Below are 24,028 nucleotides of genomic sequence, written 5' to 3' on the forward strand. Positions count from 1 at the left end.
TAAAACCTTGGTGTACATGTCCGGGTTCACAATGGTGCTCTATGGGCTGGCTACTAGACTATTATGACCATATCAGGGTATCTGCGGTTCTGTAAAATCCTTGTGCAGTCAGTGGTAAATGTTTGTTGAGAATGTGTTGAGAATGTCTGAAGAGTGCAACCGACTGTGGAACGTGGACTGAATAAGTAATCAAATGGTAGGTATGGGGAATTCGACAGGTTTGGGGAATTTGCCAAATCAAGCTTAGGCTGGGGTTGCCAAGGCAATCAATTGGCTCATTTAGGCCATGGCCAGAACCTTTTCTGGTGGTTCTGGACAACCTATCTGACCGACTCAACGGCGGGTATACGGCATTCCCTCGGGTAGGCAAGGACACGCATGCCGAGTTTGACGTCGACCAGCCAGATCGTTTTTGAGATATGTGGATTAAAGACATACAATTACGTACGTACAGAGATTACTTGCATAACCCTCAATGCCAGTCCCTTTTCCAGCAGTCCCATCTCTTTGCATATGGTCCCTTGTTCAGGTGGCTTTGTCTCCCTGCATAGTAGTCAAATCCTTTGGCCTAAGGTCACAGGGTGGCCCCTATCCGGTGGCCAAACATGCAGGTTGTATATGCCAGAAAGGCATATACTGTAACTGTACAACCATGGAACACCCCAAAGTGCTGAGCTTCCCCTGAAGTGAGACCAATGCCTTGCACAATTTTAAAGAGAACACGCCATTCCTCTCGTCTGGAGCGTCCCATGGACAGGAGGCCATATAACCCATATCTGGTAGGTGTACAGTCTTCAGAGATACATCTTGAGCATGCATGTGCCCTCACGATAAAGCCACAGTTGGTGTAATATTGCGATTATACAACAGTTACATTATAATTATAAATAATATACAAATGTATTCATATTGTGGGGCATCTAGCTCTCAAAATAAAAACCTTTTTGCGAGGGTTATCTCTCCGTTATCCTGGAAATACATGGGTCCCAAACTGAACACACAGGGAAACAAAACCTTTAGCTCAATCTCACTGAAATTCTTTTTTACATGCACAGGATGTTTTAGTCTCTCAAGACAGACGTCCAAACTGCTGGTTGGTGCTGTTTTTCCCTTGTTTTGCCGATGGGTACCCAGACTGGGGATGTTTAAGTGTGTAAAGAATTCCTTGGAGTTTGTTTGGTTTGTTTGTTTGTATTGATGGTTGTAAGTCAGTTGTAAAATATATAAACTGAAATAAATGTGGTTCTTTTTTCATGACTGTATGCAAGTTTAAATCAGCTGTATTTTTGGTCATAACACTTTGCAATTGCATTGTGAATTTCAGTAATACCACTTCACCACTTGACTTACCATCCTAATTTATCAGTGATGTAATTCCAATGAACAGTCCTGCATGTCTTATACAGTACACTGTATGATCGATGGATAGATCTTTATTGATCCTGAGGGAAAGTCAGGTGTCACAGCAGCACAGTAGGCATAAGCAGCAATAAGACGGGGCCAAGCCATAAAAGCAATAAAGACGTCACTGTTTTGTTACACTGATTGGCTGAAGGGGTCAGCCAACCATAATAGCAGGGTCCAGACACTTCTGTACAAATGAATAGAGGAGGAGTGGATCATATAATTCATACAATCATATAATTGAGAGATCTAAAGGTCAGAAGTCCTTTGACGAATGACTGTGAGCTGTCCGCCCTGAGACTGGGAGGTCGGGGTTCAATCCCCGGCCGGGTCATACCAAAGACTAAAAATGGGACCCGGTGCCTCCCTGCTTGACACTCAGCATCAAGAGTTGGATTGAGGGTAAGTCCCTGCGACATACTAGCGTCATGTCCAGGGGGTGTACAAGCTGCCTCACGCTACAGAAACAGGAGATAGGCTCCTGCCCTATGGTCCTCATGGCTCGGCAAGGCTACTTACTTATGGGATGCGTGCACACGTTTCCTGGTGCTGGAGTTATGCAAGGCGTTGCCTAGCAACCGGGCCAGATCTGACTATTATGAACCTACCAATAAACTCTTTATTAAATATAATACACAAAAATTCAACGATATAGTAACCCAGAAAACAGCTTTATTGGCGTTCAAAGCACAACATAAATTGCTCCCTGACTGCATTTAGAAGCTGTTCCAATCGAAAGTAAACCATTACGAGCTGAGGGGTGTACTGATGTTTGAAATAAAAAAAGCAAGAACTAAAATTAAACATTAATGGCAGCAGAAATATGGAATAGTTGTGATAATGACCACAAAAATTGCAATTCAATCTATAAATTCAAGAAAATGTTTAAAGGTAATATAGTAGAAAAAATATAAAACATCATCATAAACCTCTTATAATGCATAATTTCCATCTCCATATGATTCTACCAATTGTATTTCTTTGCTTGCCTGTTGTAAAGAAAAAGTGTATTCTATTTTATTTTTTCTTATTTTTATTTTTAGTTGTTATATATTTTTTTTCACTTGCACTAATGTAATATAAGTAAGTCAAAAAGGGTAGGCACTATATAAGCTAGGAAAGTACAGGTATTCTCATAGTTGGCATAGAAAGAATTAATGGTGGCGGTATGGATTTGGCCACTGTGGTGACCCCGAAGGTCACCAGTTTGGGCGCCCTAGGTAAATCATTCGAGCATGCCCTGGGCTACATCTGTGCAAAATGTGGTGCTTTATAAATTGCACGAAATATGCCTATGCTCCTCCACTAAATAATAATAAATAAATAAAAACTTTAAAATATAGCGATTAAAAGCAAGTACTGAAGCATTGTGTTCATAAAACAGAAAGATTGGGTATTGGGTAAGACTGACGTTATGTATCTTTCAGGACCTTTCACTGCTTGACTCAACCATTACTATATGGCTCTGGTAAAAGAATAACGTTTGAGGCAGACTAACATCAGTCACTTTTCCATTCACTGTAGTAGAAGAGGTGCGAGTTTAAACCGCAGATATGTCGTCTCCGCCTACAGGAAATACGTTGCCTGCGACCATGAGACCCGTTTCTGAATCGGTCTATAGGAAACCGGAAGGTTCCCAGCTCGATCCCGGGCTCCCTCGGAGTTAGTGTCGAAGTGTCCTTGAGCAAGACACTGTGAGCAGGTCGTGCCTTGCATTGTTTCTTCCACCACACCATCAGTGTATGAATGTGTGTGCATGGGTGAATGAAATGCACATTTGCACAATCATTGTAAAGCGCCTTGTATGAAGACGTTCTATGAATCCATTCCATGGATACTCCATTAAAGGGATTGTGACATTAAAAAAAAAGTTTTTGTAATTTCTTATTCTTTTTAGGGGTTTTTAGCTCAATTGCACCCCCAAAAAACTGAACTTTTAACATTCAGTAGATTTTCTGTGGTCTGCGGTTTTCTGCTCTGAGTTTCCTGTGGATTGTGATGTAAGACTCCACAAATCCCATATATGTCAATGGGATTTGCCAGCAGATGTCACTGTTGAGGCCTGTTTGCCTGTTTTCATTGCAGCTCAAAAGGCTTCCAAACCCCAGAGAAAACTCCAGACGACAGAAAATCCACTGAATGATCAAAGTTCAGGTAACTTGTGTGGGTGTAATTGAGGTCATACAACGTAAAAGAAGAACGAAAAATAAATTGAAAATGAATGTCAAGAAACCTTTAAAAGCCATTCAAAATGAGTGGCCAAATGTACCACCTCACTCCCTCAGCACACTTTCCTGACAGCACAAACAAACCCAAAATCAATCAAATCTTTGTCTTTGATTCAAGACAATGAAATGAAGAACTGCCTTCATCAGGCAAAGGGAGATGCACTTATTAGGGAAGACGTACACATTTATTCATGATGACTGGAATACAGCCAATCCATTAATAAAGTCGTTTAAGAGCGGAGCAGAAATATTCAACCTCAACTATCTCACTGTTCATATACCGTACATACTCAATAGTCAATACTCTTTTATACTCCATCTCCGTCATTTCATGTCACTACCATTATATCTTCTCTGATAAATATCCTATAATAAAATTGCTTAAGCCAAAATATGCTACAGAAATGAGAACTCTCCATATTTGGCCATATTGGTCGGCTTGGCAGTGCAATGTAGGTGTATCAGATGAACATGATAGAAAATATCCTCATTGAACTTTCACCAAGACTTCATTCTGTGTGTGTGTGTGTGTGTGTGTGTGTGTGTGTGTGTGTGTGTGTGTGTGTGTGTGTGTGTGTGTGTATTGCTAAACAATGCCTACTGCCCCAGAATGCCACTCCTGCTCTCCTCTTACAGTCTACTGTGCCACACAACCATACCCCAATATGGGGCCGCTAAATTCCTACTCTTGTTTAATAATAACAGCATTTCTTTTGATTCCAGAACATTCCATTACAACAATAAAGTTATATATATATATATATATAGTAGCCTATGATGTTCTGCTCATATCATGGGCATGATTACTGTGGAGGTGTCCAGTTTACAGCTACCGATAGTCAAACAATATATCCAAAGACACGACTAGAACAAAAAAAGATTAGAAATAGACAGGTGTCTGACACCATGGCTTTGTCATATACTAGGTATTGGATGGAGCCCGCACACCATGGGTATAAGAAAGACGTTCTTTATTGAAAATTCTGACAACGTTTCGATCTATTTGATCTTCATCAGGTCATGGTCAAGATCAAATAGATCGAAACGTTGTCAGAATTTTCAATAAAGAACGTCTTTCTTATACCCATGGTGTGCGGGCTCCATCCAATACCTACTGAAGTTTCTTTAGCCCAGCACCCAGCCTGTTGATGTGCGTGTTCTACGTCCGCTCTTTGTCATATACTAGGTCACCATTGTTCATTGTGGGATGTCATTTATGGGATAAAAGATAGTTTAACAAAAGTAGGCAAGGATGCTGTTACACTATATAAGGAACTTGATGGGGTTTTGGTCTGGTTCAGTTGGAGATGCCCTGAAGATTGCTGCATACATGTGCTGGAATATAGGTAGTAATATTTACAAAGTATAGGTTGTGCTGTGGGACCACTTGATTAGTGGTGTTAAACTAACTACTAGCAAATATGAAGAGGAATATGTCATCTATCAGATTGAACGTTTTGCGGTGTTGCTGAGAAATCTAGGATGGGTAATTTGATGATGGGCTATCAGGTTGTTGGTGATAATCTAACGCAAAGCAATGCATTATTTTGTCATGTCGTAAATCTATACCTGTACCAGCTGCTACATGCCTATACTGTATTGTCTGTTTGTTACAGGGTGGAATGAAAAATGGGTCGGACAGTAAGGTATTCATTGCTGCTACTTTTGTCTCTCTCTGTAACAGGTAAGCTTCCTGGTTGTACTTAGAAACTGATATTGATTCCATAATGCTTACTGGGTTTTATGAAATTATATGGATTTAACTATCAGTTACAGGAAAATAAATAGGTTAAAGGATATGCCACACATTTTCAGATTCCTTTGCATTTTGTTTGTTTTACAAAATGTTACACATTTCACAGACTGGGTCAAATATTTACCAATATTACCTGACCTGAGACTTGACATAGGCTGTGACTGTGGTCGGGTACATACATTTTAAATCAGACGGGAAACATTGAGAAGTATTACATAATTTATGTAACAGTTATGTTAGATATTCTCATGTAGACCAAAGACAAATTTCCTTGGAAATTCACAAAAATCAATAGAGCTCATGTGAAACATGTATTAAAATTATTATTCTGACCTTATTGCCCACAGAGACACTTGCAAAAAGGATCATTGGTGGTCAGGAGGTTAGACCATACTCAATTGGATATCAGGCTTCTCTGCAGTATGAGCAAAAAGGCGTGTGGACACATTACTGTGGAGGGACCTTGATCGACAGCCAGTGGGTGGTGTCTGCTGCCCAATGCTGGAGGCCGTGAGTACTAATTATAACATGGTCCAGGGCATAGATATATATAAACTCTAGATAGCTCACCCGCGCTGTTGGCCAATGGAGAGCGACGTCGTTACGTGGCGGCCATCTTACCTCGGGCCACATAACATTGTGTCTATGGGGCATGTACTCTTAAATGACCATAACTTGCTCAATTTTCAACCGATTTTCAAACGGTTTGGTTTGTTATAAACGTCAGAGACGTCCGCATACTTATATGCTTTTATACTATAAAAAATAAGCAGATAAGCGTCCTGAATCATAGCCACGTTGACAACGTTTGGAATAAACCAACCCGTTTGTAAATCCGTCAAGATTTGAGTGAGTTATGACTGTTTCTGTTTGAGCTGCCATTGAACATACTGTACTGTAGCCCCGAAGTAAGATGGCTGCCGGGTGAACGACGTCAGAAACTCCGCCTTGAGCCATCTAGAGTTTATATATATCTATGGTCCAGGGCATCATAAACAGTAGACTATGAAGTAATAATTTAGCACTGTGATTACAGAGAACTGATTCTGTGTGTGTGTGTGTGTGTGTGTGTGTGTGTGTGTGTGTGTGTGTGTGTGTGTGTGTGTGTGTGTGTGTGTCATCATTTCCAATTGCACACAAGATAACTCAAAATATAAGGGGTGAAACTTGCTCAGGGATGGGCCCTCCCAGTTGGTAGGGTGTTCCACATTTTAGTGGCATATAGGAACGAACGTTTTGTATAATTGTGTTGCAGATTAAACCTTTTCCTAGGTTTCATATGCTTGTTTAATGACAGCAGCACTGTCATCTGTGTTAGTTTGTTAACTTCAAAAACATCAATAGTCCACAAACAAACACCAGAGGGAGCTGCCCACCCCTGTCCCCCGAGTTTGTTATGAATGTACTGTTATTGGTTTCCTACTTGTTTATATGATGTTTTTGCAAAGTAGTATTGTATATTTGTCTGTCAATAATGTTATTTTTTGTTTTTGTTTTTTTAATTGACTACATGAGGACCCTAATGAAATGGAAACATGCAGATAGGCTTGGTTTCATCCCAATGAAGGGAAAGTTTACGTCATAATGTGTCATTTACGTCATCTTTATTGTTAATGTCGTTTAATGTTTGTGTTTGCACCATTTGTTTGACATCACCATTACATCACCTAATCAACATTTAGTTGAGTTTAATATATTAGCGCCCCTCACTTCACACGGGTGTGATTTCTTTTAGCAGACCTTGTATTGTAGGCTACTGTAGCCCGCAGTTTCATGTCAAGGACCCCCAAATTGACACTAATTACGACATTTTGAAGAGATAATGCCAGGGACCCCCATTAGTGTGCAGTGATGAGTTCTGAAACTTGCTCCTGTAATAAAGCAAAGTGCACTATGATAGAGTGCATCCAAAGGTTTTAAAATGCTGTCAATGGCATGCATAAAATATAACAATCAAATATTGGCATCAATGTTTGAATTAACCTCTATTTTCATTAGAAAAACATGATGTATTACGGTAGAAGAAGCCAATTTTAGGTTTGATTTTCTTTGTTAAATTTGCTGTATGCTTTAAAAGAAAAATCCTCATCTAGTCAGATCCCTAGGTACTTGTACGATGAGACCCGCTCAATTTGTTTCCACTTTTGTTTTGTTTAAAAACAAAATATACTTTGTCTTGCCTAGATTTAGGGAAGGTTTAAGACCCGCTAGTGCTTGTTGGATAATATTAAAAGCAGATTGTATATTAAATATAGCTTGGCTTCTGGATGGTGCAGAGGTGTAATGCGTTTCTACTTCAAACACTGCCAAGCCAATCAAGCAAAACTACAGCAAAGCCAGATTCTGGAAACCTGGGATTACGGTTATGCACAAAGTTTATTGTACCTAGAATCAGTTAATACATTATTTGACCATCTCCTTTATAGTGACCTGAAAGACTCAACCAATGCCGGATCACCACATTATAGAAACCTGATTGGACTGTATCCATTTTGGTCCTCAGGACCTCTGTGCTGAGGGTGGTGTTGAGTGAACACAACCTTGCTGTGGAAGAGGGCTATGAGCAGGTCTCCAGGGTCTCCAAGATATTTATGCATGGATTCAAGTACTTCAACTTTGATAACGACATCATGCTCATGAAGGTACGCATCACTGAACTATATTTGAAGTACATCTATAGCGACAATCATTATCATCACTAAGTACTTAAGTAAAACTGCAATACTTAAGTACTGGTTCTGGGAATCTGGTTTTACTCGTTGTACACGTTTATTTGTGCCTTGCTCCACTATTGTAAAGACAATATTTAATTTGTACTAATTGGAATTCAAGTCAATTACATTTCAGCATTCTCAAATTCTCCCAAGGAGGCAAGTGGCCATTTTCTGAATCTGCAAGGTGGTACGATATACTATTAACTTCAGAGAGCGAGAAAAGGCTGGCTGATTTACGTTTGATTTTGATACCTACTTAATTACATTTGACATGAACTATTTCATGCTTAAAGGACCACTTCACCACTTATCTTCACATAATTGGCACGGGCCTACTTGGAACAATGCAAGTTGGAAATGGATGCCCCACCCAGATATTATGTCTGTGTCCCTTTTATGTCCATATATGGAGTTCTTTGTCAGGCATGCCCAAATATGGAGTCTATGCAGATGTCAGAATGATGTCAGAAGTTACAGTTCTTTGTCAGGCATGCCCAAATATGGAGTCTGGCCCGGGCAAGGCCTTTTGTGGCCCGGTGGAGGCCTTTTGTGGCGGTTCTGGACAACCGTGGGTCCAACCAATTCGACACCGGGCGGGCACTGCACTCCCTGTTGGGGTGTGGAACGCGTGTGTCAAATTTGAAGTCGGTGGGGCGAACGGTTCTCGAGTTACGTGGATTACAGACGTACAGAGAATTGGTGCATTTATAGTTAGATATATATTTAGATTTTTATCGTGAGAACGATGGCTTGCATTATTGTATTGCAACTTTTCTTTTTAGAAAGCCTGCAGTTTCTATTAGCTTGGATTCCCCATCGACGATGTCACTGGTGGACGGGTTTCTGAACTGCCCACAGCCCGCCCATGAGACACAGACATTGTGGCATTGTATCATTACATTAGTGACGACCAACATTAGTGACGACCAATTATATGAATATAATAAATAACTATACGCTTATTCTAATGGGTGGGTGACTTAACTTTTATAAGTGTAATTTTCTAATTTATTTCAAGTGTATGCTTCAAGTGTGGCTTTCAGGTATTATTTCCACCAGCAAACAATCCATAATGCCTTACACACATACGCATACCCTTGATACCTTTAGTTTGATCACTCGGTTGCTCTATTAGCACCTCATTAGTTTGCCCTCTGTCTTGGTTTGTGTTGCAGTTAAGTGAACCAGCGCAACTCAATAACTTTGTCCAGCCTATCGAGCTGCCCGATCCGAACACCACCCGATTACAGTACGACACGTCTTGCACAGTGAGTGGCTGGGGTGTAACGCATGTCTACACTGACTACCTCTCCCCTGCTCTACGTGCTGTGGACGTACAGGTCATCCGCTGGTGTACATATTACTACTGGGACAGGGTCACTGACAACATGTTGTGTGCTGGATCTCCATATGGTGGCAAGGACACCTGCCAGGTAAGGAAAGTCCACTGAGGCCTCTTTTGAACCGGTTCCTTTATTTTTTCCCGCCTAATAAAATTAACTGGTTCAGATCCCTAAAAGTTGGCTTGTAACTTGAACCAAAAAATAGTTCTTGCCCTGAAGTGGGAACCAAAGTGGCTGTGTCACTATTCAAGTCGGAAGATGCAGATGTGATATCTACCTATAACCCAGCAAATCTCTGTCTATCCGTCTGTCCTCTAGCCCCCCTGCTCCTCACATGTGACACGCCAGTCACGCTGTGCAATGCATGCTGGGGAGGGCTCGACGGGTTGTTAGCTATGCTTCCACTGCACCAGAGCCATAGATTAAGACAGAGTTACGACAACTCCGTCCACTTCATGGGGCCAGTACAATGGCGGCTCTTCTACATAGACTTCTATTGGCGAATAGTGACAAAGGCCTGAACCCGAAGTTTATGGAATGCATTGGAGTCTATAAGCTTTACAATGACAAACGAGTTACATGAACCACATGACCGGGCTGTTTTCTGCACCCTCAATGTTGTAACTCTGTCTTACTCTATGTCTATAGCCAAATTCCAATACCCTGTACGGCTCTGGGTTCAGAGTTCCAGTGATCCAGCTGTGTGACACTATATTGTTCCACCACTTTTGCTTTGGCAATGTAAACGTATGTTTTCCCATGCCAATAAAGCCCTTTGAATTTAATTGAATTGATACACGTCATAAGTGATCGCGGAATGTGCCATCGCTTTGAAATGACAGCGTAGTACATTCCGATTCTAGAGGCAAATCCACTCCACCACTCTGTCCTCACATCGAATCCTCTCCTCCTCCTCTCCTCCTCGCTGGGGGCGGAGCCGAGGAGCGAGTGGAGGACACGAGGGGAGTGAGCGAGTGTGAAAGTTGCGGTATTGGAATTTGGCTTATGGCTCTGCACCGCACCGCTCCGTCACACCCCATTTTAGAATTAGACTGCTGTTCCAGCTCAATAGCATCACATGGCTGCTAAAACTCAGCTTCCCATCATGCACCTGTGCACAGTGTGAAGCTCAACAGCGCCACTTTGTCACCTGTTGGTACCACAGACAGACAGACATAACTGGTCCTTGGAGTGGCTGCACAACTCAAAAAGAAAAAGACACACACATCTAAAACCTATTGGGTTGGGGGGAAAAAAACTGTGATAATGCAAGAATAAAAAGACCAGGACTGAAGAAGGGCCTGGTCGGCCCGAAATATTACTGATGAAGTAAAAGATATGTAGCCTATTATGGGAGCAGAAAATTGGTGTGCGGACTCGTGTTCAGTAGGATAGTCTTATATTGTTACTGGTTTATTTTTTAACCTTTTAAATGGAAATAATAGGACTAATAATACAGATTACAGATGTCCTGTCTGAAGTAGTCAAAGCCAAGGACAATGTTACAATACGCTACTGCACCGATTGCGCTGTAATGAACAGCAGGATAAAATCGGATCGATTATCTGTCTATCAGCAACACACAGGTGACGGGTCTGTGTCTTCCAATGACGGCACGCGCGTAATTCCAAATCCCGACAGCCTTGCATAAACACCCGCCACGCATGTCACTGTTGTCTGTACTGTGCAGTGTGCACACACTGTACAGGGCGCTGCTGCCATGTCAAAACCAACTCTGGGACGTGTGTGTGTGTGTGTGTGTGTGCGCCAGACACACACAGACGTATTTATGTAAGTCCCAGGCATACACAGACCCCAGCCCCACAGGGAATGCATCGCAGACCACTAGCCTAATAATGATATTACTTTTGTTCCCATCCCAACTTCCCACAATAATCATCCGTTCACAATTCTCTCCCAATCAATAATGTGATCTATTACATCGCATTACCCACATTATGTGTTGTTCATATAGAACTGGTAAGGACTAGTAAACCAAATGAAGAACTTAACCAGTTCTAGAACCAAAGTTAATTTGGTGGAAAAGGGGCATGAGGGTAATCTTGGATATGATTTGGTTAACAGCAATAGGATTGATGGAGTCATGTCATAGAATGTTTTGACAATGGTTTAGCTGTGGTTAGGAGTGAAAATAAATGGACAATTGAAACATCTACTATTCTGCTCTGACAAAACAAAGAAAAAGGTTGATCAAAGAGATAGGAAACAATTCAGGGAAACACGTGATGCAGGCTTTCTTTCTGCTGTCAATCCGGGCATACAGTACAGTAGCACACACAGCAGTACTTTATTTATGGCCCAGTATGAAGTCTTGTGGTCGCACGCACATCTTTAAATGTGTTGAAACAATATCCCATCAGTGTCATGGAGAACAATAATAAGGAATTTGCCCTCAAATGATCAGTGCCATTTGACATTGGAGTAGCGAGAACAGTACTTTAGGGTGTGTTTACATATCTCACAAAAGGAAAAACCTCTTTGTTCATCAGGTATCATTTCTCTTGTTTTCTGCAGGGTGACTCAGGTGGTCCACTTGTCTGCAATGGGAAATTTGAGGGCATTGTCTCATGGGGCATCAGATGTGGCAGCCCAAACTTTCCTGAAGTGTACACCAGAGTGAGGAACTATGTCAGCTGGATCAAAAGGACAATCAACCAACACTGACCTTGACAAAACACCTGTGTGCAATGCATTCTGGATTTGTTTTTTTCCGAATTGATAAATATTCTTAAATACATTTAAAGAACGCAGTTTTGTGTTACTGTACATTTTGACAATTAAAAAAATAAAATAAATAAATTAATGTTTTTTAATCGGCTATAAATGTCGGCTGTCTCTTTGATCACTACTAATCGGAAATGGTCATGAAAAACCCATGTAGGTTTATCCCTAGCATATAAATACACTTTCACCCTACAGGTACCATAACTAATCCATAAAACAGAACACTGAAATTATGCTATTGTGCACAAAGCAAAATAATCCCATAACATGGCAACAACGTTTAAACAAATGACACAAACCAATATCATACCGTACAGTAGTAAAGTAACATACAGTAAAGTACAGTACAAGTAGTACAGTACAAGTAGTAGAATACAAAGTACAGCACAGTACAGTACATCAGGGGTAGGCTTTTAACATTAAATAATCCAAAAATGTTTAGTCAAATTAAGTCGACTCACATCTACATTACATCCTGCACATATCGTACGTTCATTCAAACTCCTAAATCATGACTGGGGAGGGATTCTGAGAGATTGGAGGGTTATTGCTTTGATTAGAATGAGCATTACATCCTGATGTGAAAGAAAATATTTCTAAGGTTGTTATGTGTATCCTATGGACAATCAAAATCAGTTGGCAATATTACATTTTGATGTGGTCACGGTGTCATAAAATGATGGTTATATATGGCACTATCACGAAAATGAAAACATGGAACTTCATGAGAAAAAGATTGCAGACCCCTGCAGTACATTACGTGTAGTATAGTACAGTACAAGTAGTACAAGTAATACAGTTCAGTACGAGGAGTTCAGTACGAGTAGTACAGTACGAGTACCAGTAGAGTACAGTACAGAGTACAATTCAAAATGATTTAACATTTTGCAAACACTTCAACTACAAAAAAATCAAAGTACAGTACAGTACAGTACAGTAACTATCACATAAAAGTATAGTTGCACCACTCCGTTTTCACATAGGCGTGATTTTTATGTTTGGGTTTAGATTTTGTTGTAAGCTACATGCTTACCATTTTTACCGCAAGCAGAGCATAATGAGCAAAATATCAGATGCTCAATTTTCAGCAACAATAAATCTGTTTTTTTACGTTTGGGTTTTGGTTTATTTGTATGCTTACAACCATGTCTACCACAATGACAGCAGAGCATAATGAGCAAAAAATCTGATGTTCATTCAGCAACAATAAATCTGTCTGTTTTTTTAATGTTTGGGTTTTGGATTATTTGTATGCTTACAACCGTCAACCACATCTACCACAATGACAGCAGAGCATAATGAGCCACTGAGCACACTTCTTATACAGCTTAAAACAGCAGCATCTCTCTAAAACTCATTACACACGCTACACTTACCCTAAAGAACTTGTGGGCCTCCCTCTAGACCACGTGTGGCCCAGCTGTGGGGCAGGTCCAAAAAAACAGCAATTGTGTCTCCTAAAAAAAACTGTTTATGCCCAGTTGTAAACTCATCTCTCCACTGCACTGTATCCTTTCCCTCTCTCCCAATATTTCTCTCTTTTTCTCTCACTCTGTCCCTTACTTTCCCCCCTCTTTTTTCATTTACAAACACAGGAACACAGTAAGACTGAACTAAAATGCTGGGATGGCAAACTTAAAAATCAGTGCATGCAAAGTCACTGAAGCAGTGACAGAAGTCGGCAAGCTAACCATTGAGAAGGATGATTGGATTGAACCACTAATTCGCAAGTCCCAGAAGGCCAAAGAATTTGCGTATTGTCCTTACAGCAAATTCAGTGTAGGAGCAGCCCTTATGACAAATGATGGCACAGTCTTCACAGGTACAGTACAATCTCTGCTTAAGACTCAACATTACACAAATCTCTGTATTGTAATTTGTTATATACTGTATTGTTATATACTATATACATGTAACATAGTAATTGTAGCCTACATTACAATATTTCAGCTCACAGCTAATTCCAGACCCGTTGTTTAAGCTGCATTCTGAGATTTCAGAGTATTGCATGACTACATGCCAAACTACCGTTTCAAAGTTCTTTTACTCTTTGGTATTATTCCAGAGACAGTAAAGGTCACCTGGTGCAATCACTAAACTGTCACGTCTCACTGAACCAGGAGTGGACCCACAGTGTTTATTTACTAGACCCATGACATCTAGTAAATGAATACATATCTGTATCAAACTTAAAAAACAGAAGGTTATGGACTTTATGTAGTATGGAGGCTTTGATTGATTGATTGAAGAATGTATTAACAGTTTGCAGAATTACAGTACATTTCAAGCACAAACTCAATACAAAGGCTGTTAACTGTGAGTGGACGACCCAATTAAGCATTACACTTGTTTCCAATAGGGTCCACCATGTTCAAATCATCAAAACATTTAGAGACGTACAAATAGACACTTCTATAGACAGAACAGGAATTCATCATAAAGGCTGTGTGAATCTCTTCCGTTTCATATAAAAGCTCAATTCTCTGCTCTGCCAACAGGCTGCAATGTTGAAAATGCATGCTACAATCTTGGTCTGTGTGCAGAAAGGACAGCTATAGCCAAGGCTGTGTCTGAAGGATACAGAACTTATAAAGCCATTGCCATCTCCAGGTACTATACTTTTACCAACAATATACTGTATGCCTCTGGATTCAAGCAATGCGTCTAATATTGATTCCCATCATGATTCAGGCTTTAATTAAACTGAAGCTGTTCCTTGTTGCAGCTACTCCTTGTTGTTGGATGTTTACATGGCGTTGTGGTGTGAATGAGAAATATTTTGTTTCCCTCAGGACTTGCAAGGAAAAGATTGCCCTGAAAATAAATTAATCTACCTCATCTGCAGGCTAGTTACTGTTCTTATTAGAAATTGCAGCACTGCAGCTTGCATGGCATTACTTTTGTGTTAACTGGAATAGATGAGAGAGCACAGTATGTTATAAAAAAATAATAAACCAATTTTGCAGTGACCTGGATGAACAGTTCATCTCTCCTTGTGGTGGTTGCCGGCAGTTTATGAGAGAGGTAATATATCTAATGTCTATGGCTTATAATGATAAAACTGATGTAAGTTTTGCCTTTTGTTACATGTAAGTATAAAGAGACACATGTGACGAGAGGTGGTAGAGCAGGTACAAGATCAGGTTATCAATGCAGAACAAAATTCTGAGATAAAGCTTGCAACCTCTGGGTTCCTTGGGGGGGTAGGACCCTTAGGGCTGTACGGTCATTAAGCCGGGTTTCCATGCCAGTAACCTACACAGCATCGCATGGCACAGCCTGCATTTGCAAAGGACCTGGTCCTTTGAGAGCTGAGCGGTGTCTAAAGAGGTACAAAATTTGACCCCACTCAGCCAACCATTCTTTCATGCTGAATTCTCATTCTACTACTGTGACACCAAAATCTGGAATGCACTGACAGTCTGACACCATCCATTAAAGGATGTGAAACACTGGTTTCTTTCTAAACTGGCCTGGGAAAAAACATCTATCAGGAGACCACAATGGGGGGTAAATTTCATTAATTTGTAAGTGTATAGTTTGTATTTTGCTATGTTGATGAATTGAATACATAGGACCACAACAGAAACAAGTCCCCAGCCCGTTTTGGTGTTAAAGTAATAAATCAAATCAAAAAAACGTTTGACTTACACTCATTCATATGCCATGGCCGGTTGAAGCTCTGGATATTGTCTGATGTCCGTTCAAACTTCCCACTACAGTTTGGTGATCAGTGGTCTGTCTTCTTGACCAAACCTGATGGATCCTATATGGAGCTGACAGTGGAGGAACTGCTTCCCGTTTCATTTAGCCAAGACCTGAAGAGGAGAGTTTTCGACACAAAGAATGGGTCAACATGATAATAGACACTGAAAAGTAAGAAATGTGTAATAAAAAAAAAAGAAGAGAAAATGTATAGTTGTACATTTATACATTTTGAGGCTTATAGTAAATGTGTTCAATGTTTAATTATACTTCAATATTGTACTGTTTGTTATATAGGCCTACTGTGTATATTAAATCACTAATGCCAACCCCCCCCCCCCCAATATGCACGCACGCGCACACACACACACACACACACACACACACACACACACACACACACACACACACACACACACACACACACACACACACACACACACACACACACACACACACACACACACACACACACACACACACACACACACACACACACACTTTAAAGGTACATTCAGTGATTTCACTTAATTCAACTATCACTTATTTTTTCTTATTTTTTGGATAATCCTCCCTACTATAAAGTGTGCTGACCATATAAGGAGTTCCTCCCTGTCCCCAGTGAGCCCCTGGGGTCAAAAAAAACCTAGTTTCGGTTTGGGCTTTGGGTGGCAAAGCTTTCATCCAATCAGGATGAGAGGTGCCTTCCTCCAATCATGATCGAGTGTGGCTGGCATTGGTGCGCGTGCTGTTGGTCTGTTGTACTTCCCCCACTGTAGAGCGTGTGCATGTGCACATCTTGTTACCGGGTGGACCGGGTTTTTTTCCAAATCACCCAAATCACTGAATGCTCCTTTAAACTTTTATAGAATTTTAGTACTTTTTTGGGTGTATATTTATGTATTGTCTTGCATTCTCCTGAACAAAACAAATGTCCTTGTGGATAATTCTAATCATCATTTCTACCTACAGGCTGAAGACCCAGCTAGCTGTCCCCTTGGTGGTGCACAAACTGTCAATCGGGACCCAAACGCAGGTCACTGGAGATATTGGGTTGCAGAATCATGTACAGCAACATTAGAATGGCAATAATGTATTTAGATGAATCAAGTTATGGGAAATATTTTGGTTGAATGTTCACTTTTAAACACAGCACTGAGTAATTGTTGTTTTTAAATTAAATTTCTGATAATCCAATGTTTACTGGGATATAAACTGTTCATGTATATTTAAGAACAGGCTTTGGTGTGAAATTAGTTTGCCTTTATCATTTCTTTACCATCCTTGTTTTTAAATCATGGCAGTTGTCAGCATTAAAACTAGTAGTTGTATATTATTACCACGAATAAATGCTACATTGTGTTACAACACATGGATCTGAGGAAGATAATTTAGTGTGTGTGTGTGTGTGTGTGTGTGTGTGTGTGTGTGTGTGTGTGTGTGTGTGTGTGTGTGTGTGTGTGTGTGCGCACGCACGCACGCACACACAGTGTAGTTTGATTGTTCCAGTATGTAGAATGTAGCCCTAGAATGTCTACTGATCTTACATTTCATGTATTCCATAATATTATGGAATACATGAAATGTATCAGTAGACCACAGACATTCTAGGGCTAAAATAATAAAATAATAAATAATAAAAACTGCTACTTTGAGGATGAAACCATGAAAAGCAGTAAGACTTGTTTACATCAGGCCAGGTCCTCCATTTTCAATTCAGAAATGATGTACACACTGCATTCATTGGAAATCATTTGGGGTTGAATGCAGCCATGACATTCCTGAACATAAATGTGGACATGAGTCAAGAAACGTTCTAATTATAATTCTGCCCTGAGGGAAGTATATTAGCTGGGTAGGGTACCACCAACTAAAACATTTGGGTTATGGACTGAAGAAGACATCACAATCCAGTAGATGGCGGTAGTGCAACAACTATAGATGACATTGCCAACCGTCCATAAAAACAAATACAAAAGAAGAAATAGAAGTTAGTAGAAGAAGTGATCCGTTTTGTTTACTTACTAGGTTGTCCTTGCTGGGGTTGTGTTTTGAATTGTGGAAAAACTATATAACCACCGACTGCTGGTAAAGGATGTCTGTAAAACATGCCATAAGTCGGGGGGTAGAACTTGGCCGTTCGGTCTTCCAACTGGGCCTCCTGAAACCTGTCAGCCGAATTGCAGCAAAGCTCCGAGGTGAACGCTTTCGTGTAGGCCAGCCTGCCCGCACCGTTCAGCCTCAGGCTTTCCTGCCATCTCGGTATCGGTATTACCGCACGTCACTGAGGGGCCTCGCTGCTCAGTTACAGTCCGGCGGTTTCAGGAGATTTGCGGTCGGCTCTCCACGAAACAGGGCTGTGTTTTTGGCTTTCGGTCTCGGTGTAGGACTGGTCGAACAGCAGCTTGAGGACGACAGGAGAAGTGCAACAACATGCCAAGAAATCCAGGTGTGTGTGTAATCACGAATGCTTGTGTGCAATCAATGTGTGCTGATTGATATCATTTTATGGTTTAAAAAAAGTCAGACTCCATCAAATACATTATACATCTATGATAGTCTACTCTTGATCCAAGGCTAGCTAGTAGTGCAAGTTCACATAAACACATCCTTCTGGCTTCTTGACTTGAAAACAACGAGGCAGGCAGACACACAGGTGCGTTGCGATTGGCACCTGTGTGTGCCCCATTATCCATATGTGAGAAAGAAGCCATACTGTATACCTAGCCCTGAAACATGACTGCCATGATAATCATCATGATGATTATCATGGCAGTCATGTTTCAGGGCTAACTGTATACCATACTTAATAATTGTTGTGATATTAGCCCATGCACAGTACATCTTAGTCTATGTACTTGAACTTGAGATACAGTGTACTTGATATGTATTGTGTACTGCCGGTACTGTAGCATTCTTTATAGATAGGCTACGAGAGACATCTAGGCGACAGCAAGGTCAGCCTTGCTGCAGTAGGCACGTTCTTCTGTCTCATATCTTATTGTTACGTCATTATGATCCAGCACTATATATGTTTCATGTTTGTGTAATAAACTTTGTGAACCTTAGCGTGATACTGTCTCGTGTCTCGTTAATTTGTTCTCCCGGGTACCCGCCGGCCGCCGCCGCAGTCGCCGTACCAAAGTAATACTTCAACAGGATTGTCACACACCACCCAGCCTGCACACACTACCTGTCTGTCAACCCAGACGAGGGTCCCGTACTTAGTTTACAACAATAATAATAATGCATTTTATTTATATTGCGGGTCACATTTGAAACCATTCTCAAAGTGCTACAGTAGGGCCTACAGAATAAAAACATTTGCATAAAACCACATCTAAAAAGAGTCTTAAACACACTCACACATGGGGGAAAGTAAAACCATGCAGAAAAGAGAAAAGCTAACTGAATGCTATATTAAAAAGGGAAATCTTAGTCCTCTCTTGAAAACACCAACAGACTGTTTGTTATTGGGTTGGTACCGGTATTATACTTTTCACCCACAGACCCTATTTAGGAAGAAGAAGTTCCAGACACCCATCAAGCCATTTACATCAGGATTCAAGCTGGAAGACTACATTATTGGGAAACAGGTTGGGAAAGGTTCCAATGCAGCTGTGTATGAGGCATCTACTCAGTTTGCCCTACACAAGAAGGATGATACCAAGTCTTCCCTGTTGGAGCTGATTGATGATAAAAATGAAAAAGAGACGTCTCATCGCCTGACATGCTGCTCACTAGGACTTTTCCCTCTGGCTGTCAAGATGATGTGGAACTTTGGGGTGGGCATCCCACACTATTCCACATATCTGCACATGCAATGATATCCAAGCTATTTTAACCCATTAAGACCTGAGGCCAATTCTACAAATGCCTTCTAAATCAGTACAAAAATTGCAAATGTACAAGCTGTGAGCTTGTGTATCTATTTTTGAATAGCCAACATTATTATTCTTTTTTTTCTATTGTGACAATTCATTTTAAATAAGGTGGGCATAATACGCTTCTGTATGTTCAACTATTGTTAAATTATGACAAAATGAACTAACTAATCTAAAATGGCACAGATGCTTTCCCGGTTTGAACAGGTTAAACAATAAATGGTTGTTGTTACATGGTCGATATGCATCATTAATGAGTTATTGTTGTCCTTATTATATTATAGGCAGGATCATCAAGTGAGGCTATACTGACATCCATGTCACAGGAGCTGGTGCCAGCAAGCCCGCTTGCCTTGAAAAAGGAAAATGAGCAAATTACTCTGGATGGGTAAGCTTTTACTTAGACTTACAAGGGAGCAGAATGTTAAGTTGCACAGAGTCAATACTGAAACTAGTTTCTTCAAGATGAACTAAGATGAATCTCTTTTACGCAGATATTTTGGAGAGCAGCCCAAGAGAGTGTCTGCGCACCCCAATGTGATCAGAGTGTACCGTGCATTTACAGCTGATGTCCCACTACTACCAGGTGCCCGGGAGGAATACCCAGATGTATTGCCAGCCAGACTTAACCCTGCTGGTCTCGGCAACAACCGTACCCTGTTCCTGGTAATGAAGAAGTAAGAAGGACTGCCATTATTCCCTTTAACTCTGATATCATCAGTCCCTTTTCCCTTTCTATAATGTTGCTAAGATGATAATAATGTTGTGGAACATGTTAGAAACCACTTGCAGTGTATTTCTCAATCACTGATCTTTCCCAGTCATTGCAGTAAATTGGCCACTATCTTGTAGTTATCACTGCAACCTGCGCCAGTACCTGGAGGTGACCACACCAGACACAAGGCAGGGCACTTTGATGGTGCTGCAGCTACTGGAGGGAGTGGACCATCTGTGCAGACAGGGTGTCGCTCACAGGGACCTCAAGTCAGACAACATTTTGCTAGAGTTGGACTCAGGTCAGAGAACCCACTGAGGCAGATCATCTTTATCAGCAAACAAAAAGCTAATCTTGAATTTTTGATACATTGATTGTCTGTTAATTCATTCTAATATCTGGGATTTATATAGCGCTCTTCATGAGTACTCGAAGACGCTTTACATGTGTGGGGGCCAGGGGAGAAAACATAGGAAAAGGACAACATTATTAGGAAAAACAAATAAAAGATAAGAATTAAAAGCAATAAAACAGTACGTAACAAGTTAAAATCAAGTCAGCTTGGAAAGGCTAGTCATTCTATCAACTTCTTACTTACAATCTGCAGGGGGCTGCCCACGGTTGGTGATCACTGATTTTGGCTGCTGCCTTGCCCAGAGTGACAGTAGCCTACAGCTGCCCTTCAACAGTCGGTGGGTCAACAGAGGAGGAAATGCTTGCTTAATGGCACCAGAGGTAGGTAAATTGATTCTTCAAATAGGTAACTATGTACTCGCTGTAGTGTAACTGCAGTAGGTCTACAGTGTAGAGAGGGGTACAGGATTTAGTTCCGACATACTATTGGTCCGACTGTCACCGACACCCTAACCGCAAACACGGCGCAACGCATGTCGGACCAACGCATTGTCGGGAGCGACGGGTGATATCCGTGTGTCGGATCTGCGTGTGCATCCCCTAAAGCAGGGGTATTCAACTAGATTAGGCCGGGGGCCACAACTGTAGAATGATTGTGTGTGTGGGGGGCCGCACAGTGTGCGTGCAAAGCACGAAAATGTTTGGGTTCTCAAAATGCATTTCGTGTTCAAAGTAACACAAAGATTTATGTAGTGCACAGTATGAGCACAGGGTGATATGTCTATACAAGTATAGGCTATATGCTACCTTAAAATAGATGTAGACAGTGCATAAACATAATTGTCTACATTAACAAGCGTCAACACACACCAGCTGGAAACACACAGACAGACATTTCTCTCCAAAACCCTTGAATATGATAGAATATGATTAAGGATTACTGTCATTATGGTAATCTTGCACTTCATATCGCACACACCATACCTGTAACTTTCATTAGCTCTCTCAAAAAAAAGGGGGGAGGGGGGGGTGCTCCGCTTTTTGTGCTTATGTTGTCTTTCATTGCAACTTGCACCTTTCCAGGCACTGATAATGAATCAATGTCTTTCCCATTTTCTATATCATTTGATACCCAAAGGTGGCTACTGCAGTTCCGGGTAATGGGGTTGTCATCAACTACAGTAAAGCAGATGCTTGGGCTGTGGGTGCCATCACATATGAGATATTTGGCCAGCATAACCCATTCTATGGAGCAGGTGGGCTGGACAGCAGGACCTTCCTGGAAAAGCAACTTCCTCCCTTTTCTTCTAGTGTTCCAGCTGATGTTCAATTGGTGGCCCAGTTACTCCTCAGAAGGAACCCAAACAAGGTATATAGTACAGCTAGTAGCGAGGAATAGGTTTGACTGAATGGCACCATTTTGCTTTCCAAAAGTATAGTATGGGTTGGCTAAAAGAGAAGTGAATACTTGACTGATGGTGCTATTCTTTTTTTTTTTTTTCTGTGTTCAAGTCAAAGTGTAAGCCAGCTAAGTGTAATGAAATCTTATACTGCAATCATAAACATTATTACTATCCCTGCAGCGTCCCAGTGCACGTGTGGCTGCTAACATGCTGCATCTCAGCCTCTGGGGAAGGAGGGCATTGGCCAATCAGGACAGTGCCAGCATGAAGAAAGTAGCCGATTGGTTACTGTGTCAGTCTGCTGTAGTCCTCCTAAGGGGCTGCGGCGGGCCCACTGGGAACACCGTGGAGGCAGAGCTGCAGAGATGCTTCCTGTCTAACGTGGAACTGGAGGACCTGCGCACTGCCGTGAGGTTCCTCCTGTTTGGACGGAACCAGCATCAAGCTTGCATCATGTCGGCTTAGAACCACCTGCACTGACACAACTTGGAATGGGTGTGTAGCAACTCATAATGTAATAACTGCTCATAATGTAATAAGGGCTCATAAGGGCTCATAATGTAATAATTTAAATGTAATAAAAACTCATAATGTAATAATCAGCTCATAATGTAATAAAAATATGAGCGCATAACGTAATAACAGATATTTCTATAATGTAATAATGTAATAATGTGTTACGTTATGAACGAACACATGGCAGTTCATAATGTAATAAAAGTTCATAATGTAATAATGGCCCATATTGGTGAGAAAAGTCTTACACTGTCATATTTATTACTTCTGTTGACAAATGTAGACTTTCTTATGGCCCATATAGTCTTACTGTCATATTTATTACTTCTGTTGACAAATGTAGACTTTCTTATGGCCCATATAGTCTTACACTGTCATATTTATTACTTCTGTTGACAAATGTAGACTTTCTTATGGCCCATATAGTGTTACTGTCATATTTATTACTTCTGTTGACAAATGTAGACTTTCTTATGGCCCATATAGTCTTACACTGTCATATTTATTACTTCTGTTGACAAATGTAGACTTTCTTATGGCCCATATAGTCTTACTGTCATATTTATTATTTCTGTTGACAAATGTAGACTTTCTTATGGCCCTTATAGTCTTACATTGTCATATTTATTACCTCTGTTGATCTTATGGTCCATATTGTTGAGAAAAGTCTTACACTGTCATATTTATTACTTCTGTTATCATGTCAGTAACATGGCCAGTGATCAGTATCTTCGGGTTACTTCAGTAACCTCAGTTAGATAAGAGAGAGAGAGAGAGAGAGAGATAGATAGTCATATGGGGTCCAAGCCAATAGATGGTGCAGGCACACAGCCTAACATACACTCACAGAACAATTCTATTGGGTTTTGAACTGTCGCTCAAGGCGCGGTTGTATACCCCACCCACCTGGTATATAACCTGAGGTCCGCCCTCAGCGCGTCATTCCTATCAACCTGCTTTCTGACAGAAGGGCGACTTAATGACTCTCTCTCTCTCTCTCTCTCTCTCTCTCTCTCTCGTCACTTATCTAACTGAGGTTACTGAAGTAACCCGAAGTTAGCTTAAGTCCCTCTCGGAGAGAGTCGTATGGGGAACATAACGCTCCCGTATGATCGCCCTTGGCTGATAGAAAGATCGACCCTAGGATCATCTCTTCTAGAGAGAGACTAACGCAAGCGGTGGCTCATAGAGTACCATCCCTGCACGTTCACCTAAAGAGACATACACTATGATGATGTCCTTGACCCAGGGGCTGACAGCT

At 41.0% G+C, this 24,028-nt stretch overlaps 3 protein-coding genes across 3 annotated transcripts in view; 2 read left to right on the plus strand and 1 right to left on the minus strand.

The window, feature by feature from the left end:
* Positions 1-18,045, minus strand: part of LOC306932420 (trypsin) — a gene marked incomplete at its 3' end in the record, with an annotated part of 44,046 nt that extends 26,001 nt beyond the window's left edge. Inside the window, exons 1-2 of the mRNA XM_079514230.1 lie at positions 17,921-18,045; positions 15,842-16,008 (exon numbers count right to left, since the gene is read on the minus strand). Of these exons, the coding sequence (XP_079370356.1) occupies positions 15,842-15,851 (10 nt within the window). The 5' untranslated portion in view covers positions 15,852-16,008; positions 17,921-18,045. The remainder of the gene's footprint in view (positions 1-15,841; positions 16,009-17,920) is intronic.
* Positions 2,573-12,130, plus strand: LOC306942903 (trypsin-3-like; the record flags this gene model as incomplete). The annotated part of the gene is made up of 5 exons (XM_079529073.1): positions 2,573-2,624; positions 5,736-5,898; positions 7,892-8,030; positions 9,278-9,535; positions 11,981-12,130. The coding sequence occupies 5 exons, from the start codon at positions 2,573-2,575 to the stop codon at positions 12,128-12,130; spliced, it is 762 nt and encodes a 253-aa protein (XP_079385199.1).
* Positions 17,886-22,913, plus strand: pink1 (PTEN induced kinase 1). The gene is made up of 8 exons (XM_079530019.1): positions 17,886-18,344; positions 19,405-19,680; positions 20,064-20,167; positions 20,274-20,456; positions 20,632-20,795; positions 21,102-21,229; positions 21,987-22,217; positions 22,432-22,913. Exons 1-8 carry the CDS (start codon positions 17,991-17,993, stop codon positions 22,714-22,716), a joined length of 1,725 nt encoding a protein of 574 aa, XP_079386145.1. The 5' UTR covers positions 17,886-17,990; the 3' UTR covers positions 22,717-22,913.
* Positions 22,914-24,028: the final 1,115 nt, after the last annotated feature.

This window comes from Electrona antarctica, assembly GCF_951216825.1.
Source record: "Electrona antarctica genome assembly, chromosome: 2".
Taxonomy (NCBI): Eukaryota; Metazoa; Chordata; class Actinopteri; order Myctophiformes; family Myctophidae; genus Electrona; species Electrona antarctica.

Bases quoted from the DNA above. Each gene is read 5' to 3' on its own strand.
- pink1 (XM_079530019.1), top strand. From the start codon at position 17,991: ATGTCTGTAAAACATGCCATAAGTCGGGGGGTAGAACTTGGCCGTTCG. The intron at 19,681-20,063 runs GTGGGCATCCCA...ATTATATTATAG, and splicing joins AGATGATGTGGAACTTTGGG to GCAGGATCATCAAGTGAGGC. The intron at 20,457-20,631 runs GTAAGAAGGACT...ACTATCTTGTAG, and splicing joins CTGTTCCTGGTAATGAAGAA to TTATCACTGCAACCTGCGCC.